Raw genomic sequence first — 24678 nt, 5'->3', positions numbered from 1 at the left:
TAGTTCACTTGCGTGCCATCCCCCTTTCTTCAGGCTATTGTAACTGAAAAATATCGAACTGTGAAAGCTGAGATTTGGCCTTCAAACGGACCTCAACAGGTAGATCCCAAATAAGAAAACGGGGAAAAAAAGAGATAAAATTTAAAATCACAGCTGAAAAAGTCCATAGCTACAAGACCAGCAGAACCCAGCCCAGAAGAATACTTCAAAGTTCTTGTATTATGATTTCTTTTTAATTTGTTTTACAACATAAAACAAACATATAACATGTGCTCTTAAGAGCACAAGCCAACAGAAATATATTACTCTGGTCCTCTCATCTCTCTGAGCTAGGAGAATGTACCAACTCCCAGAGGAAAAGCAGGGAGGAGCCCAGTGAAATTTATCAGGCACAGAACCATATGTTAGGAGTATGCCATCATGAACCATCAGAAGAACCAGGAATAAGTACCTATTCCATAGCAAAATCTATAGACACTAAATACCCAATGTCAATGTATGTGGGCTTTTATTGTGCACAAACCAGCTAACGGCACACAAATAAGTTTTTCAGAGGCAGGTTTGACATGCATTTTTTTATACTTCATCATTATTCAAAGTCAGGTTCTTTGTACCTAGGAAAGAAAATGTGAGGAAGTAGAGGAAATAGACCAAATACCTACTGAAAGGGAAGGTTAGGTGCTGATAGTAAGCACACATATATATATATTCATTTTTCCTTTGTCCCACCAGCAAGACAACAGAACAAAGAAGTAAAGGTGGAAATTACTTCAGTCATATTCCCTCAGAATTAATTTCCTTTCAAAAATTCTGCCTAGGAGGTATAGGTTAATTATTGAAAATGCTGGTGATCATTTTCCCTTCACTACCTCTCACTAAAAGACTGCCAAGAAGGGCAAGCCACACAGCATTTCTTTTCATTTTCTTTTTAAATTGCACTCACATTTTCATCTTTCAACCGAAACAACAGTAATTACACTTCACTACTCATATCTGACTGAAAATCTGCCTGTAAGCAAAAACCCATTATTCCAGTAATTTGCAGATGACCCCGTGAGTTTTAACATCTATTGTATTGCTAAAACATTATTTTTCTACATTCAGAAAGGCTGGAAGCTGCAAAAGCTTCAATAAAAAAATATATTAAACAATTGGCAAAGTTAAATGCAGAGCTGTATAGTCATATTTGAAACAGTATTGAAAATATGATTACAGGTCCAAGAGCCTGAAAAACACTTACAGAGCAGATCATTTATTTTAGCTAAAGGATAAGACTAGTATTTTTTAAAGACTTCCAAAACTTCAATATATGGTCTTTATCTTCATAGGAACAACACTGTTTGGGCACTTTCATGAAGCTGGAATTATGGTGAAATGTTTGATTCTGGAAAGAAAAGTTGAGCTTTGGGTTCTGGGTAAGGATCTCTCCTCTGTTTTCCACAGCGGGATATTAAGATAGACATGAGAGCTCATTCAACCCCATGTTCTGCTTGGGAACAAAAGAGTTTCTTGCTGTAGTACCAAACTGAATCTCTTCATCCCAGCTGTGGAAAAATGTCATCAAGCAGTGCGCCAGCAAATCCTTCCTCGCCTGTGGTTAAGGAGCTAATGGGTGCCCCACCATGGAGAAACAAATTGTTCTCTTACACTCCTCACACCCCAACACTCCTCACACAGCCCCATGAACTAGGATACAGAAGCACCGAGCTACTGCTGCAGATCCCTGAAAAGATGCTCCTAAATCTGAAAAAGGCACATGAACTGTTAGAAGCAAGAAATCAAAGAAAATGAACAGAAAGAAAATTCGAATTTCATTCAAGAAATCAAAGAAAATGAAATTGAGATTGCAGAGAGTCATGGAAAAAAGAGGTGAATACAGTTTTTTATGAAACTGAAAGGCAAGAAAATTTTTCTTTTGTAGAGAAAATCAAATAACAGACATAATTTGTTAGTAGCAAACTGATTCTATAAATAAATCTGATTCTATAAATATATTTCCTTAGACCATTTTGGTCAGGTCCAGAAAGAAACAAACTTAAACCTCATAAAAAAAAGTAGATATTGACATGCAATGCCAATAATAAAATTAAAATTGCAAAAATATTTTAGTTTGACATTATAAGTAATGTGTTTTACATTGTTTGCTCTATTGATTTTGTCTATGTGTCAAGCAAAAAAAAAGTTTTTTTTAAATACTAATCTGTAGTCCTACTGAAGACCAAAGTAATTCAATATAAGTTAAATATTTCAATATGATCAAAACCAAATAATTTTCTCTACACAAGAAAACCCCTAAATCACTCTACATTCTATCGTAATTTGTCAGAACAAGACCGTCACATTTTTATCCGTCTTATTAAATGGCATAGTTTAAACAACTCCTGTAGCTTTAAAAAATCACTCTAACAAAAGGTTCTCCTGTTACAAATCGTAATATTATAGCTAAATTTGTCTTTCCTTTTAAGATATAAATTGTCACTGTGACTTACAGCTCCATTTGCAGCTCATTCCCAGTTCCAATAAGATGTGTTAATAAAACACAGAAGTATTACTAACTTCTAGTGTTGGCATTTCCAAGAGAAAACTATTTATATTACAGGGATCTTTCCAAGATTATTTCAAAACACCATATATGGCTGACTTACAAAATCTGAAAAATTTCTAATCAGCTGAAGTTACTTTCACTAATTGGGTAATTTAATTATTCCACTGACATGATTTAGAGAAAATCGTCAATATCCTTTCATTTAGTCTGCAATTAAAAAAAAAAGAAGTTCACTCTGGCTTTTTCTTTCTTCTGTGAGTAGAATTAGACGTGACAGCTCTGTTTCTCAACTACTTAGATTAACTGATTAAGCATATTTTTAATTCTTCAATAGTAAAAGATGCTTTCACAGACATGAAAAATGTGGTGGCTAGAGGCTACACAGATATGACTTTCCGCCAACTTTAGACACACTTTCATGGCAGTAACTTTTTTAAACTAAACAGTTAGCTCTATTATATTCCTAGGGACATGGCAGATTCTCTCTGAGTGCTTTGTTTTAAGCTATATGGTTTTATACAAATAGAGCTTTGGATAAGGATAACACTGTAATGAAATCTGATTGAACACAGATGTCAGAGTAAATGAACGTAACAGTCCTTTCTGGCCCAACAAAGCAGGAAATTATCCCACCAATTCTCTTCTCGTCTCTCACACAGTAGATTTTGCAGACCTCATCCTTTGCAAAGAAGGATGCCAAAAGACAAGAAACCTCTTCACCTTTCCTCCCTGGCTATGCTGCCTCCAGACACTTCCAAAGGCCTTACCCTGCTACGAGAAGGGCCAGAGCTGCACTGTGCACTTTGCCATGTCACAGATGTATCAGCTGAGCATTTAGCAGAGACAGTCCCAGCGTGGGGGGTGGCCTCAGTACTGGCTGCAGCAGCCAAGGAACCTGGAGGCTGTCCTGAGTCACCCTTGGGCATCCCTCTCTGCCATGGTGACTCTGAGAGCACCAAAGAGCTAGCACACCTCAGAAAAACTGACCTGGAGCTCGTACTGAACACATAGACACTGCTCAGGCAGGCTCAGGAAATAACCTATAAAGTAACCATGAAAATCGAATGTATTTCCTAACGTGGATTTTGCTCACTCAAGCAACTCACTGACCTTTTCTTCCTAGTATCTTTGTTCACTTGCACGCATTCTCATAGGGAACATGTTTTCAGTTATTAACACTAGGAAGATTCCATTGGAAGATTACACTTATGTACACAATATGCAAACTATCACAGCTTTCAATCAATGTACCGCCGAAAAGCAATTTGTTGAAACACTAATCTTATGTTTGCAAGGAAAAATCAATTTGAGCCCTAAATCCCACTGAAATTCCCTGAAAGTCAGGTCCCTTGACTTCCTTAGTCTCCTTGGGAAATTTTAACCTCAGTTATTAAATTATTGTGACAGAGACAGAGAGAGAGATTGACAGGGAGGTCCTCAAGGAATGATACTGGAGTTGCTTGGAATAACCATGATTGCAAGTGTCACCAGTGGTCTCTGCTGCTGTCAGAGCTTTTCCAAGTCTAATGAAAATTGATCTGGCATCTTTCCACTCTATGGGAGTTATCTACAACATGTGACAGAAGACACATATCTTCACACACTGTTGGATCCTTAACTACATGTTCAGATTCATACTGATGAATTTGCCAACATAACAAGTGGAAGCCCACGGCTCACAGACAAAGAATAAAAATGTCCATCACGAAAAACTGAAACACTTAGTACTCCTCCAAAGAGTAAATATAAAACATGTACTACATTTCTATACTGCATGTCATACCTAACTGCAATTGCTATCCACTGTAGTGATCATTTTAAGAAACTATATTGTCATAAGACTAATTTATGACAGTATAGACTGAGTTTCAACAGAGCGCTTGCAAATATTTATTAAACACATACATTTGAAGTGCAGTGCAAGCCTTCGTTTGTCTCTTGTAAAATGACTGGTTGTCACTGTACGAGAGACACATAATGTAAAAGTTAAAAGAACCAAATGCAACTCTAGCAAGAAGGCTCTTAAATCTGCAATCACTGTTTAAACCATACTTCTAACAAACTCTGCAAATAAAAACACAATCTACAATAAAAAACGGCCTTGAGAACAAAACTCTATTACATTCCCTTACACTACAACTGTTGTATAAATTACTTACATATGCCAACAGAACATGCTTAGATCCATATGTTTACATCATTACACAGATAGTTGTATCTGACACATGCCTATCCCTAATTCAAATTGCAAATCTCTAATAAATTTTTAAAAAATCCCAAGATTACAAGTCTACTTCTGCCATCAGTGTTGACACTATAGTCAGAACACAAATGGCTCAGACAAAACAGAACAAGTTTAAAAGAGTCTTTGCAGAACTTTTGAGAAATATAGACCTTCATCTCCTGTAACCTTTTATGCAGGTGAAGTTCTTCAGCTGCTTTGATTGAAGTGTATCACGTTAACACTCATACACAGAACACAGGACTCCAAACACTGAAAACACAGCACAGTAAATTCAGCTTTGTGATCACTCACAATAGTTTCCTTTTCCACCAAGCAGCTCACCTGCTGCATGCCTAAGGTCACTGCATGTTACACTGGAGAAACATGTCCTTGCCTAGAGGCCAATTCTAACCCCCAAAATGGTGTAAACCCTTCTCAAACACATCATGGCTGCTTCATTTGTGCTCCCAAACACCATAGCTACTTTGCTCATCACTCTGTAAGTGCTTTGTGGAGATTTTCTGAGCCAGAGACATGCTTACAGAACCAAGGATCTTGCTGGTTCAAGCATTTAAATCACCATCTGCTAACTCATAAAATAAACCCCTCAGTCAAATGTTTCTTTCAGAATAGACAAATGAGAGTAACACAGTATTATGCTTTTCAAACACTAAAACTGTTGGGAAGAGATTAGCAAGGGAAAGATCAAAACAGTGCAGTGACAACACCAGCAGAGATGCGGCAGCAGAATCAGACACTTGTTCATAGCTAACACAGCTGAACAACCAAACTATAACGTCACTTCTCAGTTTCATACCTGTGAAACTCTGTAGGTAACTATAACAGCATGCATCTCCTTTTCCAGTGGAGGAACAACTCAGAGGTACCGCCCCAGGCTTTTCTCTTCAGGATATTCAGCACACAGCTGATGGACACTGCCTTTCCTAGCCATTTTTTGTGAATACATCCATTCATTTCTGTTGCACCTTTACAAATATCCATAGAGAAAATATTTCATTTGACACAGTAATGTTGTTTGTTTCCATAAAATCACACAAAATATGTAATGTTTCAATTACAGAACTGACTCAGAAGATGCACTAAAGAAATTATTTGCATAGTTTTAAAAGAAAAGAAAAATTTAAAGATTAGATCACACCATGTTCTCCTTTATATTGATGTGATACAGGGAAAAAAACCCACAGAAATCAATGAAATGCCTTCAGATTGTCACAGGAAGAAACAAAATTAGAAAACAGCCTTCTCCTTATTGCCCAGTCTCAGGAATATCCTGAAGACTCTTAGATGTACAATAGGAGCACTGATTCTGGGACTATTTAGCACCTAGCTTTTCAGTAAGATCACCTGAGTCACACGTTTTATGTGCTATGTTTGCTGTTGCTATTTTATTCCACTCCAAAAAAAAAAAAAAATAGGTGACTTTCATTTCTGTACAGATTTTCTTCCAGGAAACAAAATTTGCAACAATTATAAAATATTTTAGCTATTCCTATTGACTGGCTTGTTTAATTTCCTTTCCAAAGTCCTTCACTGGTATGGCACCAGTGCACAGCTTCCCAGAGATCCTCCTGTGCCACAAGCCAAGGATGTCATCACTCAAACAATACAACTTCAGGTATCTGTGGCCAGGGAAAAGGTAAGGAAGGCCAAACAATCAAGTCTTAATCTTAAAGAATGAAGGTATTCTCTCCCCTGCATTAATAATAAATAAAATAAAATTTAAAAAAATAAAACCATGCACAGGTAGCCCTGTGAAGCGGAGATATTGATCTCTGCAGAGACTCACTAGCTCCATTTATGAGGACAAAGAAAAGCCACGCTTGAAAACAAGCCCTCCCCCTCTGGTGGGGTTCAACACCAGCTCCCTTTAGCACTGGTGTGTGGTGGTATCCTCCCTCGTGGCTTCACACAGCTTTGTCAGACAACATTTCTGCAGGATTCCCTACTTCCATTTATTGCCATTTCTAAAAAATAGAATGCATCACTCTGTCTTCCTATTCTATTCATTTTTAAATGAAAATTCCTCGCCCTTTCATTGTAAGAATAATGTATTTGGAATCACAAGAAATACCTTACTGGATTGCAACATCCATCTCCCTATGTGCTACTCAGTGAAAGAACAGCACTTAATCTCATAGGCTATTCTACATTATTTTATTTTTTTAGATCAGATTCATCATTGCAGTATCCAAAAGCAGATTACAAACACTTTAGCATGAATATAATTTCTCCTGGTTTTAAGAAAAAGAAACATTTGAGGTAAGGGAGAACAAGGTGAGTTTGGCAGGATCCTGCGGAGACGTCAGCTTGTCTGTCCAAAATGCAGGGAGAGAAACTCCTACTGCAAAGGAAAGAAAGGAAGCATGTCTATTACCAGGGGTGACAATCCCAATTATATTTTCTTCATTTATCACTTTATCATTAATTTTCAATACTTAATACTGTGTAAGACCAAATGGCTTTTATATTTGGCTTTTTTTCTACACAAGCACCACATTTATGAATAATGTATTACAATTCATTACAACATAACCCTGAAAATTTGTATTTACAAGTGTGTAAGAAGCTTATCAATGGATAATGTAACTGTTAGCTACGGTGTGGGAGTTTCAAACAGTTGCAATAATAGAGGGGAAAAACGTCTAGAGAAAATATTCCACTGAAAAATGTGCAATGAGGAAGCTCAGCTAAGGCTGGACTCAATGATCTTAAAGGTCTTCCTTTTCCAATCTAAATGATTCCATGATTCTACGTACCATGTAAGCTATTACCTCAGCAGTAACAATGTTCAGCAGGAGAGCCCCAGAAGACTAAGGAGACAAAAAGCTATGCACATAAAAATCAAAATGGGATTCAAAAAGCTATGCACTTCCCATCAAAATGGGAAAATCCAAGCATTTCTGTTCAGCTTTCTTCTTGCAGCATAAATAATTATCAAAGGCTGTGACCCTCATCCAGTACTTTTCATTTATTCCTTGAAGATAGGGTAAATTAATTACCTTGTTATGCACGTCTTGGGTGATACGGTAATGTACAATAAGAGTACTTTAAGCACACAAATACTGCACTAACAGGCAATTAGTGTGATAAAACACTATATTAACTGCAATGTGATCTCCAAGTTTGCTCCCAAAATAGAATAATAAAGCTGTTTATACAGACAGCCATGAACAGAAGAGGTGACACAGGGATATTTAAACACAGACGATTTCTAACCAAAAACTAAAGTCTGTAGATTACAACTCAAACTGGATTATATTGGTGCTCCTGCACAAAGAGTAAATCATAGAGATCATCCTTTTATTAACACACACTGCCGAAACCCATCAGGGAAACATTTATAAATATAAAAACACGTAAGCCTGAAGTCAACAGAGCTGGTTGCTCTCACAAGGAGCAAATGGAAAAAGTAATCCTCAGGTATGTCTTGAATGATGGACTAGAAGAAAACAGAAGCAAGAGTTACATAGAGAAGTGACCTTCAACCAAATGGGATTTTACTTGTATTTTCCACCCAAGAATGAATGGAAGTTGAAACGAATAAAAATTGAGAATTAAATAGCAAAATGCACCTCAAAATGTCAATCTATGCAAATAACTATACACTGATGGTTAAACGCTTATCCATCAAAAGTAGTTTTGCCATTAAATTCAGATTAATAAAAATGATACCTGCCCAAAACTGCTTTCATAATGGGGAAAAAAAAGGTTTATTTCTCCCTAATTGGTTTGGTGACTTGAAAAATGTTTAATAAACTACATGCCTTTCCATTATTTCAGATTACTTAAACAAATGTAGTACAAAATTCACAAGAGGCCTTGTTATCTCTTAAAAAATGAAAAAGCTTTACAGATCAGACCCTGCTCCCACTCAGTATCAGGTGTAACTCATTACCTTCAGGGGGAATGTGCCACAGTTAGTTGTAATTTATTAACTTTTCTGGAAAGCTTTACTAAATCTAATGCTCATTAGATGCCAGGTTTGAGAACCACAGGAGCAAGGCCAGGACTCTGAACCTGGTAAGCACAAAAGCATTAGTATTAATTAAACGCCTCCAGACTTCCCTTGCTGCTCTGGCTGTGCTCGCTGTCGAGCTAATTGTGCCTCTCCTCCAGCACAGCTTATCGTGTCTGCCCTGCTGCAGAGCAGCCAACTTCATGTTTTCTAAATGGGATGAACAGCCTGCAGACAGTAACCCTGATTGCCTCAGATCTTTTCAGGGTTCCTTGTACGACAATTGAAATGTTTTATGCAGACAAAACGATCTTCAAATTTATTCTTCATTTGAAGTTTTCACATTAGGAAATGAGCTGAATTATAAAACTCAAAATCTCTGTGGCCTTTTTAAAGCAAGAGCATCAATTAGAAAGATGAATAGGAAAGTCTTGATAGCAGCTGACATCACTCCCGTAAAACAACATTTGCAGGACTTTGAAGAAGAACTTACTTAATATAAAGATTAAGTACTAAAGAATCTAGGAGATATGAATAATAATAATGGTTTATTAAAAAAAAATCTGGGAACTGATGGCACTGACTTGTGCTCTATTATTACTTACTTGACAATCCCACATAAGCGGATTACTGTCTATTTTGGCACGACGTATAACAAGAGTATACAGCACATCACCAAGGGGTTGTATCACACCCACACATATTCTTCAAGTCAAATCACCCACATCAGAAAACCACCAGCTGTCGGCTCCCTGAGCTCCACACCATTTTGTTACTCAAGAAAATAAGGGGGGAAAAAGTAAAAAAGTCAAGATGTCTCTTTAACGGGAGTGCAACACAGACTAAATTAAGGGCAGAATTCTTGTATCTTTCTTTGGCCCCTCACACATAAACATAACCACGTTGCTCCTCACACTCTCTATCCTGATTCAACAGAAAATCAGCAGACAGTAGACCTAAGAGCATCCACCAACTTTCTGACACAGTCATAAGGGTTATGCTACCCCTTCTTTTCTAATGCCATGCTACTAATTCTTCTAATATCTCCAAAAAGGTCATGAAAACTGGGACAAATCCAGCACTAGCAGAGTTGCTTAGCCCCTCAGTTGTATTTTGGAGAAATCCTAATGCTCAGACCACAAAATAATTGATCTGAGCGTCCTATTAAACCTGAGAAGGGAAATATACTACACTCCTAATATACTGCACCATTTTTTCCTGTCAGGCACAATCCAAACAAAAAGCAGTTGGCTCATAGTGTAGGATGCCTACCTGCTAACACAAACCTTATGGCTATCAAACTCTTCTACCACCACAATCACCCAACAGTCCTCTCACTGCTAGTTACATCTACTCTTCCTAGAGGAAAATGGTCAACTTTGGTTAACCAGCAGTTAGCGAAAGACTAACCAGTATGCCACCTTGGGCAAACCATGAGGTGTTATTTCTCACATATCCTGAAACAGCAACACATGATAGATCCCTTCCTCAGTCTCCATAACATTCAAGCTAATTATGAGCACACAATATAAATCTGAGAATAAAAACATGGGAGTTTTCTTCAAAGCATGGCACTGCATCAGACCTATGGTAAGCTCTTCTTTCTGCAGGACTTAAATTTGCGATGTGGGGATGCAGGGGAGGATGAAGAGGGGAATAAGCATGAAAGGAAGTTAATTATAGATCTATCTGATGATATACAGCTCTCTTTCACCTTATCCAAATACTTAAAATTTATTATTAGTTACAGAAAGGAGTAATAGCTGCTCTAATGACAGTGTAGGAACTCCTAAAATTATTTTAGTTCACACACTCCTCCATTTTTCTCTGGTTAATTGAATCTCTTATCCTTAGTGAAGATGAGAAGGCATGTATGTACCCAAGGCTTCTGACTCACTGGACTTAAAAGCTCTTTTCAAGTTCTCTCCCATTAGCTGGCCTGGCCAATATCAGTTCATCAGTTTTACCCCATTTCTCACAGAAGGCTGATCTTCTTTTAATTATCACAAATGCATGGGGGCAGTAGCCTTAACCACTCTTTTCATTTTGCTTTGCAAGGCCACATGCATCCCTATTTGTTGTCTGTGTCCTATTTATATCTGAGTGTCCAAAGCTAGTACAATTAACCACAAACTCAAAAAGAACAATAAGAGATTCCATCTAAGCAAAAAATAATTGCTAACAAACATCTAGTAAGACAAGAAGCAAAAGCTAATGAAGAAAGGTCTTTTTTTTATACTTCTCCATCGGTTCAGTCTCAGTGGTACTCAAAAAAGCAGAGGGCACTCTGAGAAGTGCTCATCTCCCCCCTCTAAGAGGTTCTGGAGAAGCCATAGGAGTAAACACATGGATACCATTGCCTACTTTGCTTCTGCAGTCAAAGAAATTCACACCAGCCAGCTCCATCCTTGACATTATAATCACAACCTCAATAAACTGTTCAGTCACTGAGGTCAATAGTATAGAACTTCCATGTATCAAAATAGTGCAGTAGCTACTTAGGAACTGCAATTGAAAGTACATCTCTTCCTTCAAGCATCAATTCAATCCTCAGCTATGCTTTTAAAAAATTATTTACAGTAGGGCATATTATTACAAAAATGATGAGCTGAGTTCAGAGTCTTTTTACTCCCATTGTAATACTCCTCCAGTAACAGGACTAATATTCCTCCAGTAACACAATGCAGCTGTGGTAACAAACTAACAGTTATTTGTTTCAAATAACCCCCAAATCCCATTTCTTTCCCTAGGTTATGCTAATTAGCAGAAGAAATAGTTTTTTAAATTCTTATTTTAGGCCAATTACATAACTTACCAGATAAATGCCTACATTGATGTGCATCAGCACTACTATACTGGAGACTCAAAAAGCTCATGTGCTATTTTCTCCTGTGACTATAAAAATTCCCTAGGGATACCTTCACTATTTCTGTCACTAGACAGCTGTACTAAATCAAGTTGATATACAATGCCCATCATATTTACAACAATTACAGACTCTATTATTATGTAACAATTTTTAAACTTTTTTTTAAACGGGAGGATTACTGAAGCTAACTGCACTCTAGAAGGTTATGCTCGTCATTAAATCTCTTTTTCTCTCACTGGGATGAATTAACAAGCAGAAACATAAATTTAGATTTTAAAAAATCACAAAATGAAAAACTATTTTCCTACTACTTTTTAAACTCCAGCTACTGAAATGGCAGGCACCAATGAACAGCATGGAGAGGCACTATGGGCAAAAGTGGAAAATACTGTTCTGTGAGGAAGAAAAGCATGGCAGAAGCAAAGCTCTGTTCTCTCCATTGCCAGAACTCTCCAGCCTTGTTAAGGACTTTCCTGTACTCCACAGACACTTACAGCAGCATCTTCAGCCCTTCCCATGGGCTCCAGGTACTGTCCCTGGCAGGTGCCTCCTGACTAGTCCATTCTGGCTTTGTCCCTCACTGCCTTGGATGGAGCACACAAAAGGGGCATTGACAGCCCCATGCTGCTGACACCTAACCTCCTCCTTCACTTTTCCTGGGGCTTTTTCAGCTGAAATTTCCCACCTAACCAGCATCCTCAGGTTATTCTGCTCATGAATTTCACATGGATTTGACCTCTGAGCCTATGAGCTGATTCATTTGGAACCTTTGATGGAAAAGGTGGTGTTTTCAATTGTTATACAAAGCAAAATCTACTGATTTAACAGCTCAGCTGAATACAGCAATTTCTCTTCAAGTACAGGGATAGCTTGATGCACAGCAATGTCAGATAACATCTTCCAGAGTATTTCCTTTAGATATCTGTAAATGCTAATGAGGCTTGCTTGACAGATTTTGTTTAAGTAATCACAGGTTAGCAGCCACCACAGCAGAGCTCACTATTTCCCTCTCTACTTTGGATTATCTACAAAAATGCATTACTTGAAATGACGTCTAGGGAGGTCAGGGTACTCAGATTTTAATCTAATCAGAGAATGTAAAAAGGAGAAGCAGGAACCAAGGTGTGATTGAAAGCACTTCGCTTCAGAGGCACACCAGCACCTTTCGGTGCCTACATGACACCTGAAGTCAAGAGCCGTGAACTGAACAAATCCAGGACAAACACTGGAGTAAACTACAACTTAAGTATAAAATAGCAAATCACAAGGTATCAGAAGATACACTCAGCGAATATATGCATTATCTGAAATACTCTGACTCAAGAGTTTAATTTATACAGAAAGAAAAGAGTACAATCAATCACAGGGGAACCCTACCAGGATTTAATTTTTGTCACTTTGAAGAAGTTGACTGTGAACAGGTAAATATGGAAAGGTGTTGCTAATTTACAAAAGCTTGCTGAATTCATGAAACTGAAGAACTGGTAGCTGATTTCAGAGCAACTGGATTTTAAGAAACTCACTGCTGAGACACTCTTGAGGATTTCATTCTAATCCAGTTAACATCAAAGATAAAAGGCGCAGAGGGCAACTACCAGACTGAGGTCCTACTGCGCACGGTGCAATATAAGTAAAGCGCTAATGTCAATATAAGCAAGGAAAGAAGTGGAAGCACTAAAAAAAATATCCTGGCAAGCTAATGAAAAGGAAGCAAGCTGCTGAAAAGAAACCTGTACTGAAAATGGGGAAGAGAATCAAAGATGAACAGCACAGGAGCATACAATTAGCGGGCATGCAGCACTGCTTTGCAAACACTTCATGTGACACAATTCATCTACCTGCTTGTTCAAATTACAAGGAAAAATATGCAAGTTTTTTTCTCACTGCATCTCCTTCAACCTCACCACAAAATGTAATTCATACCAGAGCATGATGTTTTTCACTGGTGTAATTTGTCTTTGCTGCCAAGTAAGCTGTTCACCTACGTGAGAGTTAGCATCTTCTGATTAGATTATCAGGTCTAATGGCAGCATAAAATAACACTGGAATTTCTGTGTTTGCACTTCCTGATATCTCAGGTAAGAACAAATTCCTTGTGTCAGAAAAGAAGAGCAGCTGAAAGTTCCAGGTTCATTAGCTCTCTCGTTAATGCTGGCAGTGTCTAAACTTCTGGCCTCGTGACAGCACAACAGATGCCCAAACTGTTCAGCAGCAGAGCAGGACAGAGCCCATACATCTCCACGCTGCTGAGCACTGATATATTTGTTCCCATCACAGGAAATGTCTGATTGTTTTCTGGGCACTTGGAAGGAGTTTGAGTATAGATTTGGCTGACTCAGGTGAAATCAGCCTGCATGCACACTGCAGAGCTGTCCTGCTGCCCCCAAGTTTGCTAGCTCCGGCCCATGTGCCCGGATTGTCCAACTGAGTTGAGGTGAAAGGACCACAGTGCTTGAATAAAAGCATGGACACCAGGAATCAGAAAGCCAACAGTCTGCTCCTTCTTCCAACTGCGCCATTTCAGAGCTTTCAGATTACAGCCTTAGTAAGTCCAAGCATCCCTGTAGCTGCTGAGGGGTTGCAGAGATGCCTTTGGACTTGGGAGCTGAAATTCTGACAGCTCTGGTGACCATTCACAGGAAGACAGGTGACCAGCTTGCCCTGCCCTCAGAGTCCGTGTGCCCCATCTATCAGCAGCCAAGTCAGAGCTAATGCTTACTTTGACCTTTCAGTCAAGAGTGGCAAAAATGGCCAGAGGGAACCAGTTGTAATATGTGCCATTGCATGATGGATTCTCAACTGTTTTCAAAATAAATAGGAAAGGGATGTAAAAACAACAAAAAAGGAAAACTGAGTTCATTCTTTGCAAGAAATAGGAGTTTTTAAAGTGCTACCAGGGTAAAAAAGACATCACAGGATTAAAACAAGAGCATGAAAGTTTAATATGACTGAGTTCGTTTTCTGTTCTTTCAAAAATCATGGATAAATTCCATCCACCTACTTTAAAAATCTTAATTTTTAGATGCTGGCCTTCAGGATGAAAGAGAAGGCAGAGACTCATTTATAAAATTGCCTGTATTTCCTGCACAACCAAGACAGAAACCCATGTGTCTTTGAATGACAGTACAGAGAAATCCAGTCTCCTCTCTTTTGACTGCATAAGCACTTTCACAGCAATTAAGTCCTCCCAGGTGAGGCGGCCTGAATGAAAGTTAAGGGAAAATGGATGAAACACAAAGCATCTCTAATCCACCTGCAACAGGAGTAGTTACAGTGACCCTTTAGAAACAGTCGAGGTATCCAGCAGACAGCTAAAGTTTCCAGCCCCCAGGTAATCAGACACTAGATCCCAAGCCTTCAGTTCCTGGCAAAAGCCACAAACAAGCTGTTACTTAAAGGCCACTTTCATGTCTAGGTTTCCAAGCTGCTGCCGGACCACAGCAGGTGGAGACACTTGTCTGCACGAACCAGCCCTGCAGCAGAGCTTGACAGGGAAGGGAGCCGCTCTCCGAGAAAACACTATTCACAAGCTCAAGCAGGTGAAAAGGGCACTGTCAACCTCAGAAACAAAATGCTAACCATTCTGACAAATGCTAAGCAAGGGAAACAACTGGGCCTGGGAATTCAGCGAGTTTCAGAACCCTGGATCCAACCCAGTTTTTGTCCTTCCATACAAAGAGAAAAAGACAATCAGGAAAGCATGTGCCTAAGTCCCTTCTTAGTCCTAAGAAGAGTAAGTGCATTTTGCCAGTTACTGGAAGTGATGCTTTGTCAATACAGCTGCTTGTGAACAATGCCATAGCTCATGGCGAGGACACAACTGGAGAGATGCAGAAATCATCCCTAAGGGATACGACACTGGCAGAGCAAGAGAAGATATATCACTCACGACATTAAATCCTGCAGGCAGAAAACTTCAGAGCAAAGGCTGCCTCCCACTCTCCACTGAACTCACTGTATGTACACATTGCTTAAACGGACAAAAAAATCACCTTCACTAAATGCTTAAGAAAATGATATCTGGGATTACAGTATGAAAAAGAAGTATTAGTCCACCTATGGAGTAGGAAACAAAAATGAAGAAGAAAAGTAAAATCTATCTTTCTATTTCCTCAGTTATAGGAAAGGACAATAAAACTGCACAGTGCTACTGTAATTATTAGGAACTGTGCAGGAACTGTGCCAGCTGCCTCATCAGCATTTTAACAAAAAAAAAGGGATGTTACAGAGTGCCAGAGAAGCACAATACTGCACCCTCTGAGTGTTAAATCATCTGTGGGAGAAAGCAGTGTAATGCATAAGCACAAACAGAGCTGCAGTCACTTCACCTGCATCCCAGGATGCTCCCTACCCCCGGCTCAGAGCACAGGGAGCCCAGCCTTCTGTTACTACTGGCCAGCTGAATCTGCAAACAAAACAAGTGTGTGTGTTTCACACACACATTTCATGGAATCACAGGATAAGCTGAGTTGGAAGGGACCCACAAGGGTCAGGAAGTCCACCTCCTAGCCCTGCACAGCACCACCCCCAAGAGTTAAACCATGTGCCTGAGAGCACTGTCCAACCATTTCTTGAACTCAGTCAGGCTGGGGCTGTGACCACTTCCCTGGGGAGCCTGCTCCAGTGCCCAACCACCCTCCAGGTGAAGAACCTTTCTTCTATAATATCCAACCTAAACCTCCCATGACACAATATCGGGCCATTCCCTCAGGTCCTCGTCACTGGTCATCACAGAGAAGGGATCAGTGCCTGCCCCTTCTCTTCCCCCACAAGAAAGTTGTAGACTGCAATGATGTCTCCCCTCAGCCTCCTCTTCCCCAGGCTTAACAGACACAGTGATCTCAGCTGCTCCTCATACGGCTTCCCCTCAAGGCCCTTCACCATTTTCACCACCCTCCTTTGGATGCTCTCTAATACTTCGATGTCTTTTTTATATGGTGGTACCCAACACTGCACAAAGTGTTCAAGGTGAGGCCGCCCCACTGCAGAGCAGAGGAGGACAATCCCCTCCTGTGCCAGACTGCTGATGGATCAAGTCTTAGTGCTTGCCTCTGCATAAAACAAGATGTTGCCTTCTCTCAGAAAAAGTAAAATCGTGTATTTGAGAAATAAGCTAGGCACTCTTCCCCTTGACAAGGAAAATAGAGCAAGAAATAAAAAATACTGGTGAACATGCCCTTTTGCCTCAATTTTTGATTCAAAAAATCTGCCTCCCCACAGGCATGCTGTAAAAATAAATGTACTATTTCTGTAGGGTTTACCAACTACAGGGATCAATGCTGAGAAAAACCCTGTGCGAAACTAGCCTTTTTGGGTAGCAGGAAGCAGGAAGCATATTCCAAAAGTAAACCAAAAGCGGTCATAAGCTGAATGGTGAGAATAAAATTCAATGCTGGTCAGCTGTTTCCCTGCTTCTAAATGGTTCCTACTGCTCAGCTAGAAAGTTGATACTGTCTCAGAAAACCTCAATGACCTTGTAGCATCCACATAAAGGACCTGAAGCCCCCAGTGGGCTCCAGTTCCTGTCTCCCAGGGACATCCATAACCCCAGAAGCAACCAGACCAAAATGGATCAAAGTGGCACAAAAATCCAGTGCTTCCTGTGCCAACATCCAAGCAATAGCACATTACAGAGATCTGGCTTGTTTGGCAGCTCAGCTATGCCCTGGCACCCAGCAGGCAGAGGTGGTGGGTTTCTGATCTGAAGCTATCCCTCCTGCCCTCTCCTTTCAAGTGGGATGTGGATATAGGGGTAGATTTAACTAGAAATACGATACATACAGTCATCATACTGTATTACGTTTATACATATATAAATATACATATATATTGTATATATGTACACATATATGTATGTTTGTATATATGTATACATATGTACATTTATACATATATAAAGACTTTGGGGAAGTCTATAACAAAGACCTGAGGGGTACACAGAACCCCTGTAAAACACTGGTAAGGAGGTGTTTTTCAGACAGAATATAGTCACAGTGAAATGGTTTACCTAATGCAACAAACAGCAACTCACAAATAACCCTCCTGAAAACAAAGCAGGAGTCCAAAAGATTTTTGAAAATTGACTATTTTTTTCCAGGTTATGAAATGACTTTACTTCCCTGGTTTTCAGCCATTATCTGTACCAAGCCCATTTGCACAGGTTTATCTAATTTTTCAGCCATTATCTCATAAAACCTTTACCTCTGCATTTTGTAATGACAGTTTGTTCCAAAACCTAGGGACAGTCTGCATGAAATTAAACTGAGACACCTTTCTCATATCATATCCTAACCAGCCTATAGTATTCCGGAAACTGAAATAAAACATCCTTAGCACAATGTGTGATTTATTCGTCATTTTGGGGGAGTACTGGTAAAAGTCATCCCTGAATGCTAGAATATTTTTATTAATACAATATTTCTGTAAAACCTAATACTACCTGTCTACAGGTGAATGTTTAGGATATTTTTATAACAATATCCACTTGCAAAAGAAGAAAAATATTTAAGTTATTCAGCACTGTAACACCACTAATAAAACTTCTAAGTGTCACACTTAATTCTAAAAAACTGCTTTTAAAAAATCCTGATATAACTTCAAGGCAACCTCACATTCAAGAAAAACTGTTGGATCCCTACAAAAAAAAAAACAAAACAAACCCACAGTGTTTAGAAAAATCACAGTGTTTTAAGTGCTAGAATTTGACAAGTAGCAGAAACACCATCAAGAGTACAAAACAAGACTCAGGAAGTCCAATTCAACTTCAAATTGAATTGCAAATAATTTAATTGGATAAATACTTAAAAGAAGAACCTGCACACATCAGGCAGCTGACAACAGACATGTCATGATACAGCTGAGCCCAGAAGGGAGAGACTTTGGACAAGACAAAGAGCACTTAGTGACTGCCCAGTTTTTACACAGTGTGCAACTTCCCTTTTAGATTATCTGTGATTAAGGGAACCAGTTCTTACATTTCCTAGGCACCTGTTACAATCACGACTTGTTTTCAAGCCTGATGTCACACATTTCTCAAAGTTAGCATCAGGGCATCAAAGCATTGTCAAGTTTAAGGGGCAAGAGGACCCGGAGGTGACACTGCTTCACAAGGAGGAACCATCCCACAGAAGAGCTCACACACTGCTGTGTGGGGAGCCCAAATACACATCCCTGCTTGGCACCTTTGTCCTACTACAAACAGCACAGCACCTTGTAAACTGGCACTGTGCCATTCTGACAGATGGATTTAAGTGTAGGCAGCCAAGAGACTACGTATAAGCATCAAATATGTTTTTTTGAGAGGAGGACTTCCAGCCAGGAATGTTAAAACAGCTGTCCACATTGAGCTTGCATGCCTACACTTAAGAGGATATGCTATCGCCACTCGAGCCCTGAGCTGGATTAACTTAGAAAATAAATAAGATAGCTTCCACAGCCACATAAGGTGAGTTTTTGCAGAATCAGGATTAGTGATACTCAAGGGGGGCTTCACTGACCTACTATTGGCGGGCACACTTGCACGGTCAAAAAGCTCATCAGTTCTAAAGCTCAGTGAACCTTGTACCAGGTGCACACATATATATTTATCTTCCTTTGGAAGAAAAACATAGAATGCAAACCTAACCAGCATGATTATGAACAAACATATTAGTGACCTTCCATTTTGTGTTAAGAGGATACATTTTTACTAAATAGCTGTCCTCACTCAAACACAGGTATCTGTGTGACTGGGATCTGTTTCCCTGGGCTTTCTTCTCTTTTTAAAACCTCAACTACCATTGCCTACTCCAAGACTTTTTGTTAGCTCATGCCTACACACAGACATATATTTTACATTTTGACATCACTTGCATAGTTTTCCCCAGTAATAGGATCAGACGACTTGGAGAACCAGGCATTGCATAACACAGGATGTGAGGTGGCAGGCTTGCAGAGCCATGCCCAGACTTCTATCCCATCCCTGCACCTGGCTGGTCTGTCTGCTGCCCACAAATCCCTCTCCTCAAGGACATGCAACATTCCAAACCATTGACAAGATCCAACAAAAATATGTTTGCTCACATCAACATGCCATACAGTGCTCTTTTTTCTTTCTCCCCAAAAACCACAGATTTTGCTCCTGCCCCTCAAAAAGTCACTGGTGTATATCTAAAGTGAGGCAAATAGTTAAACGTTAACAAATTAAAAGTTTCCTCAGATTTCCACACTATTTAAAAAAGATAATACCTAGATTTCCAACAGCAGACAACACTGCTTCTAGCCCTGAGTAGCTTCAAGACTGAATGGAGCTGCTAGTACATTTTATTCAATGTTTAAACACACTTTGTGTTCATTTTCATTGTCCCTGTGGTCACAATCAAATCACAGGCATAAATTTTTCACATACACAGTAGCTGGGTGTACTCATCTTTGTTCTCCTGAATCACTAAAAATGAACTCCGACTCTACAAAGGTGCTCCCAGTATAGATCAAAGCTGCCTTCAGTGCCTGGCAGGCACAGGGTCACATGGAGTCTACCCAGCTGCTGGTGCCTTTTACCTTTGTTAACTTCGCTGCAATTAAAGCTACCTGAGTCACTTCATTACTATTTCCTGCACTAGAAGCGCATCAGTGGTAGGCATCATTTCTCCTGCACAGTAAGGATTTCCCCCCATTGACCTTGCCTTCCCCTTTGTTGAAGAAAGATTTCCGCCCCTCTGACCGTTCACCTCTTTTACCCTTCATTCCTCACCTACAGCATTTCCTTTTCTTTTTTTCGTTTTTGAGGACTGTGTGAGATCACCTATATGCAAACGTTCCAAACTACAATTTAGTAACCTCAGTAACGACATGGCTTGTTTTTTCACACTACCAATAAAGTCAATGCTTGGTTGATCTTCATTTCCATACCACTTAACCTTTCTCAGATGGGAGAGAAGAGAGAAAAAACACTTCGCCAAATACTTAACCATGCTGATTAGCAATGCAGCGAATACTTCTCTCTCCTTCCAAAATCCTGCAATGCCCCAGGCTTTTTCAAGACACTGCACACAGACTGTGCATGGCTTTAAAACGGTTCACGGAACAGTCAAATTGCCAAAGAACAGGTCAAAAGGAAAAAAAAAAAAACTGATCGGATCACTGCTTTTGTTCAGTAAAGTAGTTACACACACACACTCCACAAGTGTGTAACTTCCGTAAGTTTTACATGCAATTATTATCTCCATGGCTATTGTAAAGCCAAAGAAAATTGAACTGCAAACGGTAATGCTGAGTATCCAAAACCCCTTCACAGCTCTCTCAGCCCCCTACGCGCCTCTCCCTTATCTGAAAAGAATTTGAAGGGGTACATGAGATTCATTCCTTACAGAAGCATGTAAGGTGCTAATGGGAAGTAAGGGAGCAGTTAATCTTCTTACACATCACACAAACTGTCACGATCATACTCCAATGAAGTTTAGTACCCAGTTATCTGAGATACCTTTTCTGCCCACCAATGCACAACCATCAACAAGTTTACCTGCTGAAAAACAGATGCCAGACTGGACTGTCATCTCGTTGTGCTCCTTGAGCTGCCCTAACTAAACTCAACCCTGAAGTTTTTACATCCTGGTTTATCGATGGGTTTTGAACTCTGAGATGCCAGGTGATGTATCAACGCCAGTCAAAATTCATTGCTAGATCAAGGCAAATGACTGCTGGAAAAGTAAAACGAAGCATGCTAAAAATCTCTCAAAGTGCTTACTGAACATTAACATTATATAGAGACTTTAGGCTAAAGGCACTGCAACCAGGATTTAGAAATACAAAGCTTCTGGGTTAACAAAAAGAAACTTGAAAGGGCACGGCAAATTTTAACGCTGCTTTCTGAAAAAGTCACCGGCTACTGCCAAGTGCTGAAAAGCATTACAGAAGACTTTCTCTGCTGTTCTATTACCCGTGCAAGAGAGTGTGAGTACAACTGCTTTTAGGCACATTGCGTTAGGTTCACCCGTTTACTACTTCACTACTGCTCACCATGCCACAAGACATTTTAAAACAGGAAAGCATGGCAATTTTACTACAAAAGGTCATGTAAAAAGGAAAACTTAGCACAGATGGTGTTCAGCAGGACTAAGGCAGAAGTACCTGTAACTGGCCCCGCAGAGAGATCCGGGTTTCGGGATTCAAAGTACCCAGGTACTTAAGTTGCCTTACCTAGGTAAAGAGAGGCGTTTTCTTTCTTGACATTGTCATCTAAGTAGGTTGGTCCCAAGGTATAGATGGGTGTCGAGCCCATGCCAATGAGGATCTGGGCACAAATGAATAAAGCTACATAGAGAGAGTGGTCATTTCCGCCGGTGTCCTTGATGCAGGCCGACGAGTCCCACTGCTCTTTGGCAGTGCCATTGCCAGCCACGCACAAGCCCTCGTTACTGACGGAGGAGTTCAGTTCCTGGATCTGGTACGGCGGAGAGATGAAGTGAGGTAAGGAGAAGAGCGCAGCGCCCAGGGCGATGAAAAGCCCCCCTACGGCCAGCCAGAGCGGCCTCCGCCCGCGACCCCCGAAGTAGCTGATGAAGACCACCACCACCAGGCTCCCGATGTCGAAGCAGCTGACCAGCAGCCCCGACTCCGAGCTCTTGAGGCTGTATCTCCGCTCGATGGTGGTGATGACGCTGCTCAGGTAGCCGGAGACCATGAGGGACTGGATGAAGGTCAGGAAGCACATGCACACCAGGAAGAAGCGCGAATCTGCCAGCACTGCCCGCAGGCACGCTCTGCCCGGGGGGCCCGCCAGCAGCAGCGCCGGCGGCGGCGGCGGCAGCAGCAGCGGGGGGCCCAGGGATACCCCTCGGCCGGGCGCCGCCGGCTGGCTGCCCTCCGTCTTCCAGGGGAAGCTCCCGCTGCCGCTGGCGGCGGCGGGGAGCCGGGCAGCCTCAGCGACGGCAGCGGCGCCCTGGCCCCGCTCGACCTCGGGAGCCGGTCCCGCGGCGGGGCTCGGCCGGCCGCCGCCGCCGTGCCCCCCGGCCGCCAGGGGGGAGCCGAGCGCGGGCAGACTGAGGCACCGCGGCGCCTCCGCCCGGCCCCCCGCCGCCGCCGCCGCCGGCCGCTCCGCCCCGGGGAGCCGCTGCTGCGGGGTCCCCGCCGAGGCCATGCTGGGTGCGGCGGCGGCCTCAGAGGAACCCGGCCGGCTTCATCGCCGCCGTGCGTCGAGCGCGCTGAGGGGCCCGGCGAGAGCGCAGCATAGCGAGGAGGGGAGGAGGGAGGGGAGAGGGGTGGCCCTAGCCGCGGCCGCCGGCCGCCCCGCCGCACGTGTCAGCCAAACTCCTTTGTGGCTCCATCCACCCTCAGTCTCGCTCGAGGGGCCGCCCGCCCGCCGGGGCGCCCGCGCTGCCGGCGGCTCCCGCTCCCCGTCGCCGCATGCCCGCGGCGCCGCGCTCAGCAGCCGCCCGCCGGGGCCCCGCGGACAGCCCGCCCGCCGCGGGGCAGCGCCGCCCGCTCCGCTGCCCGCATCCTCATCTCTCCTCGCCGCCGAGGCCGGTGACGGAGCTCCAGGGGGTTGCTGCCGATCTGCGGGGCGGAGAGCAAGCACGGGAGGTCAGCGGCGCCGGCCCCAGCGGCCCCGTCCCTCCCCGCCGCCCCGGCCTCTGCCCGCCCGACCCCGCGGTCTGCGCTGAGCTCTGGGGAGCGCCTCCGTCCCCGGCGGGGGCTGGATCACGGCAGCGCCCCGGGGACCGCGCGTCCTTGGGGACGGCACATGGATTTACATAAGAGCTGGGGCGGCCTCGGCCAGAGCGCGACCCTTTTATTTGGCGCCGGATGCGACAGCCAAAGGTCGCCGTGCCAAGCCTTTTATTTTCCAGCCTAAAAATAAATGCGCTGAAATAAATACTCCGCTACAACTCGGCGGCCCGGGGAGCGGCGGCAGGCGGAGGGAAGAGGAACAAAGCCGGAGCCGGGCAGCGGCGGCGGCGGGCACCCCGGGACCAGGCACTCCGGGGCCGACCCCGCCGCCCCAGCTCGCTCGGGTGACCCCCCGAGACCGCCGGGTGCAGAGCGGTGCCCACACATCCCTACCCCGGCAGCGGAACACGCCTTTTTGCCTCCTTTGTCCCCTTTTGTCTCCCCGCCGCCTCCCGCTCGCCGCGGCCCCGCGGAGGGGTGGGCAGGGGAGGCACCGGCACCCGGGCAACCGCGCCCCGGCGGCGGATCTCCCCCACCCCCAAAGGGTGGGCAGCGGGCAGGGCGGCGGAGCCGGCGGGGCGCACCGGGCTCTCCTCCCGGCCGCTGCGAATTAAAACCACGGGGCTACTCACCGAGCGTGCGGCGCCGGGGGCGGCCGGCCCGGGCCCTGCGCCCCCGCCCCGCCTGTCACCCAACGCCGGGTCCCCCTCGGCCGCCTCCGCCTCCCCGGGCGCCGGAGCGCAGGCGCGCCCGCCGCAGCCGCCGCGCCGGGCGATGCTGCCGGGCGCTCGAGTGCCCTCCGACCTGCCCTCGCCGGCCCGCGGGTGCCCGGCTACTCCCGTGCGCCAGAGAAGCCGGAGCCCCCACGGGGCGGTGAGCCCGGCGGCCGGACACGCCTTGGGGTCGGCCCGTTCGGTGCCCTTGCTCATCCGTGGAGCTGCCGAGGGCTGCAACTCGGAGCTCGTGCTTGAGAAAGTCCGCGGAGCGCCACGGTTGGCAGCCCCGGGCGGCGTTTGGGATGCTTAGGAAGATGGTGCTGCATCGCCTTGTGTAAAAGGCAGAAATGCTCGGAAAACGGGACCTCAGTTACATCGTCTGCTGAAAAGTGAGAAGAATCAGGGTCTTTTTTTTTTTTTTTTTTTTTTTTTTTTTTTTTTTTTTTTTTTTTTTTAAGCGAAATAGACCACTTGATGGTCCTTTTTGTCCAAGGTCTCGCCTTCAATGCGAACCATCGCCAAAACTGCTAAGCACACGCGAAATATAGGGAAAGTAGTTTGGAGTTAACTCCTCGCAGAGTTTTCCCCTAATCCCCCTTTTTAGGTTTGTGTTGTGTCTTGAATTGCACTGGTTTGTTTTGCTTTCAAGTCACAGTATTTAAAGCCCTAGTACCAGGATAAGGCTAAATAGTCTGCAAAATA

At 43.0% G+C, this 24678-nt stretch overlaps 1 protein-coding gene across 1 annotated transcript in view; it reads right to left on the bottom strand.

Moving 5' to 3' along the window:
- The window catches only part of SLCO5A1 (solute carrier organic anion transporter family member 5A1), a 74495-nt gene extending 51765 nt beyond the window's left edge, over positions 1-22730 (bottom strand). The window contains exon 1 of the mRNA XM_066180321.1: positions 21791-22730. Coding sequence (XP_066036418.1) covers positions 21791-22730 — 940 coding nt within the window. The remainder of the gene's footprint in view (positions 1-21790) is intronic.
- Positions 22731-24678: the final 1948 nt, after the last annotated feature.

The sequence above is a fragment of the Chamaea fasciata genome, unplaced genomic scaffold (genome assembly GCF_029207755.1).
Source record: "Chamaea fasciata isolate MVZ Bird 193981 ecotype frontalis unplaced genomic scaffold, bChaFas1.0.hap1 SCAF_1, whole genome shotgun sequence".
Classification (NCBI taxonomy): Eukaryota; Metazoa; Chordata; class Aves; order Passeriformes; family Sylviidae; genus Chamaea; species Chamaea fasciata.
The sequence above is the reverse complement of the archived record's forward strand: the minus strand, read 5'-3'. Positions and strand labels throughout refer to the sequence as shown.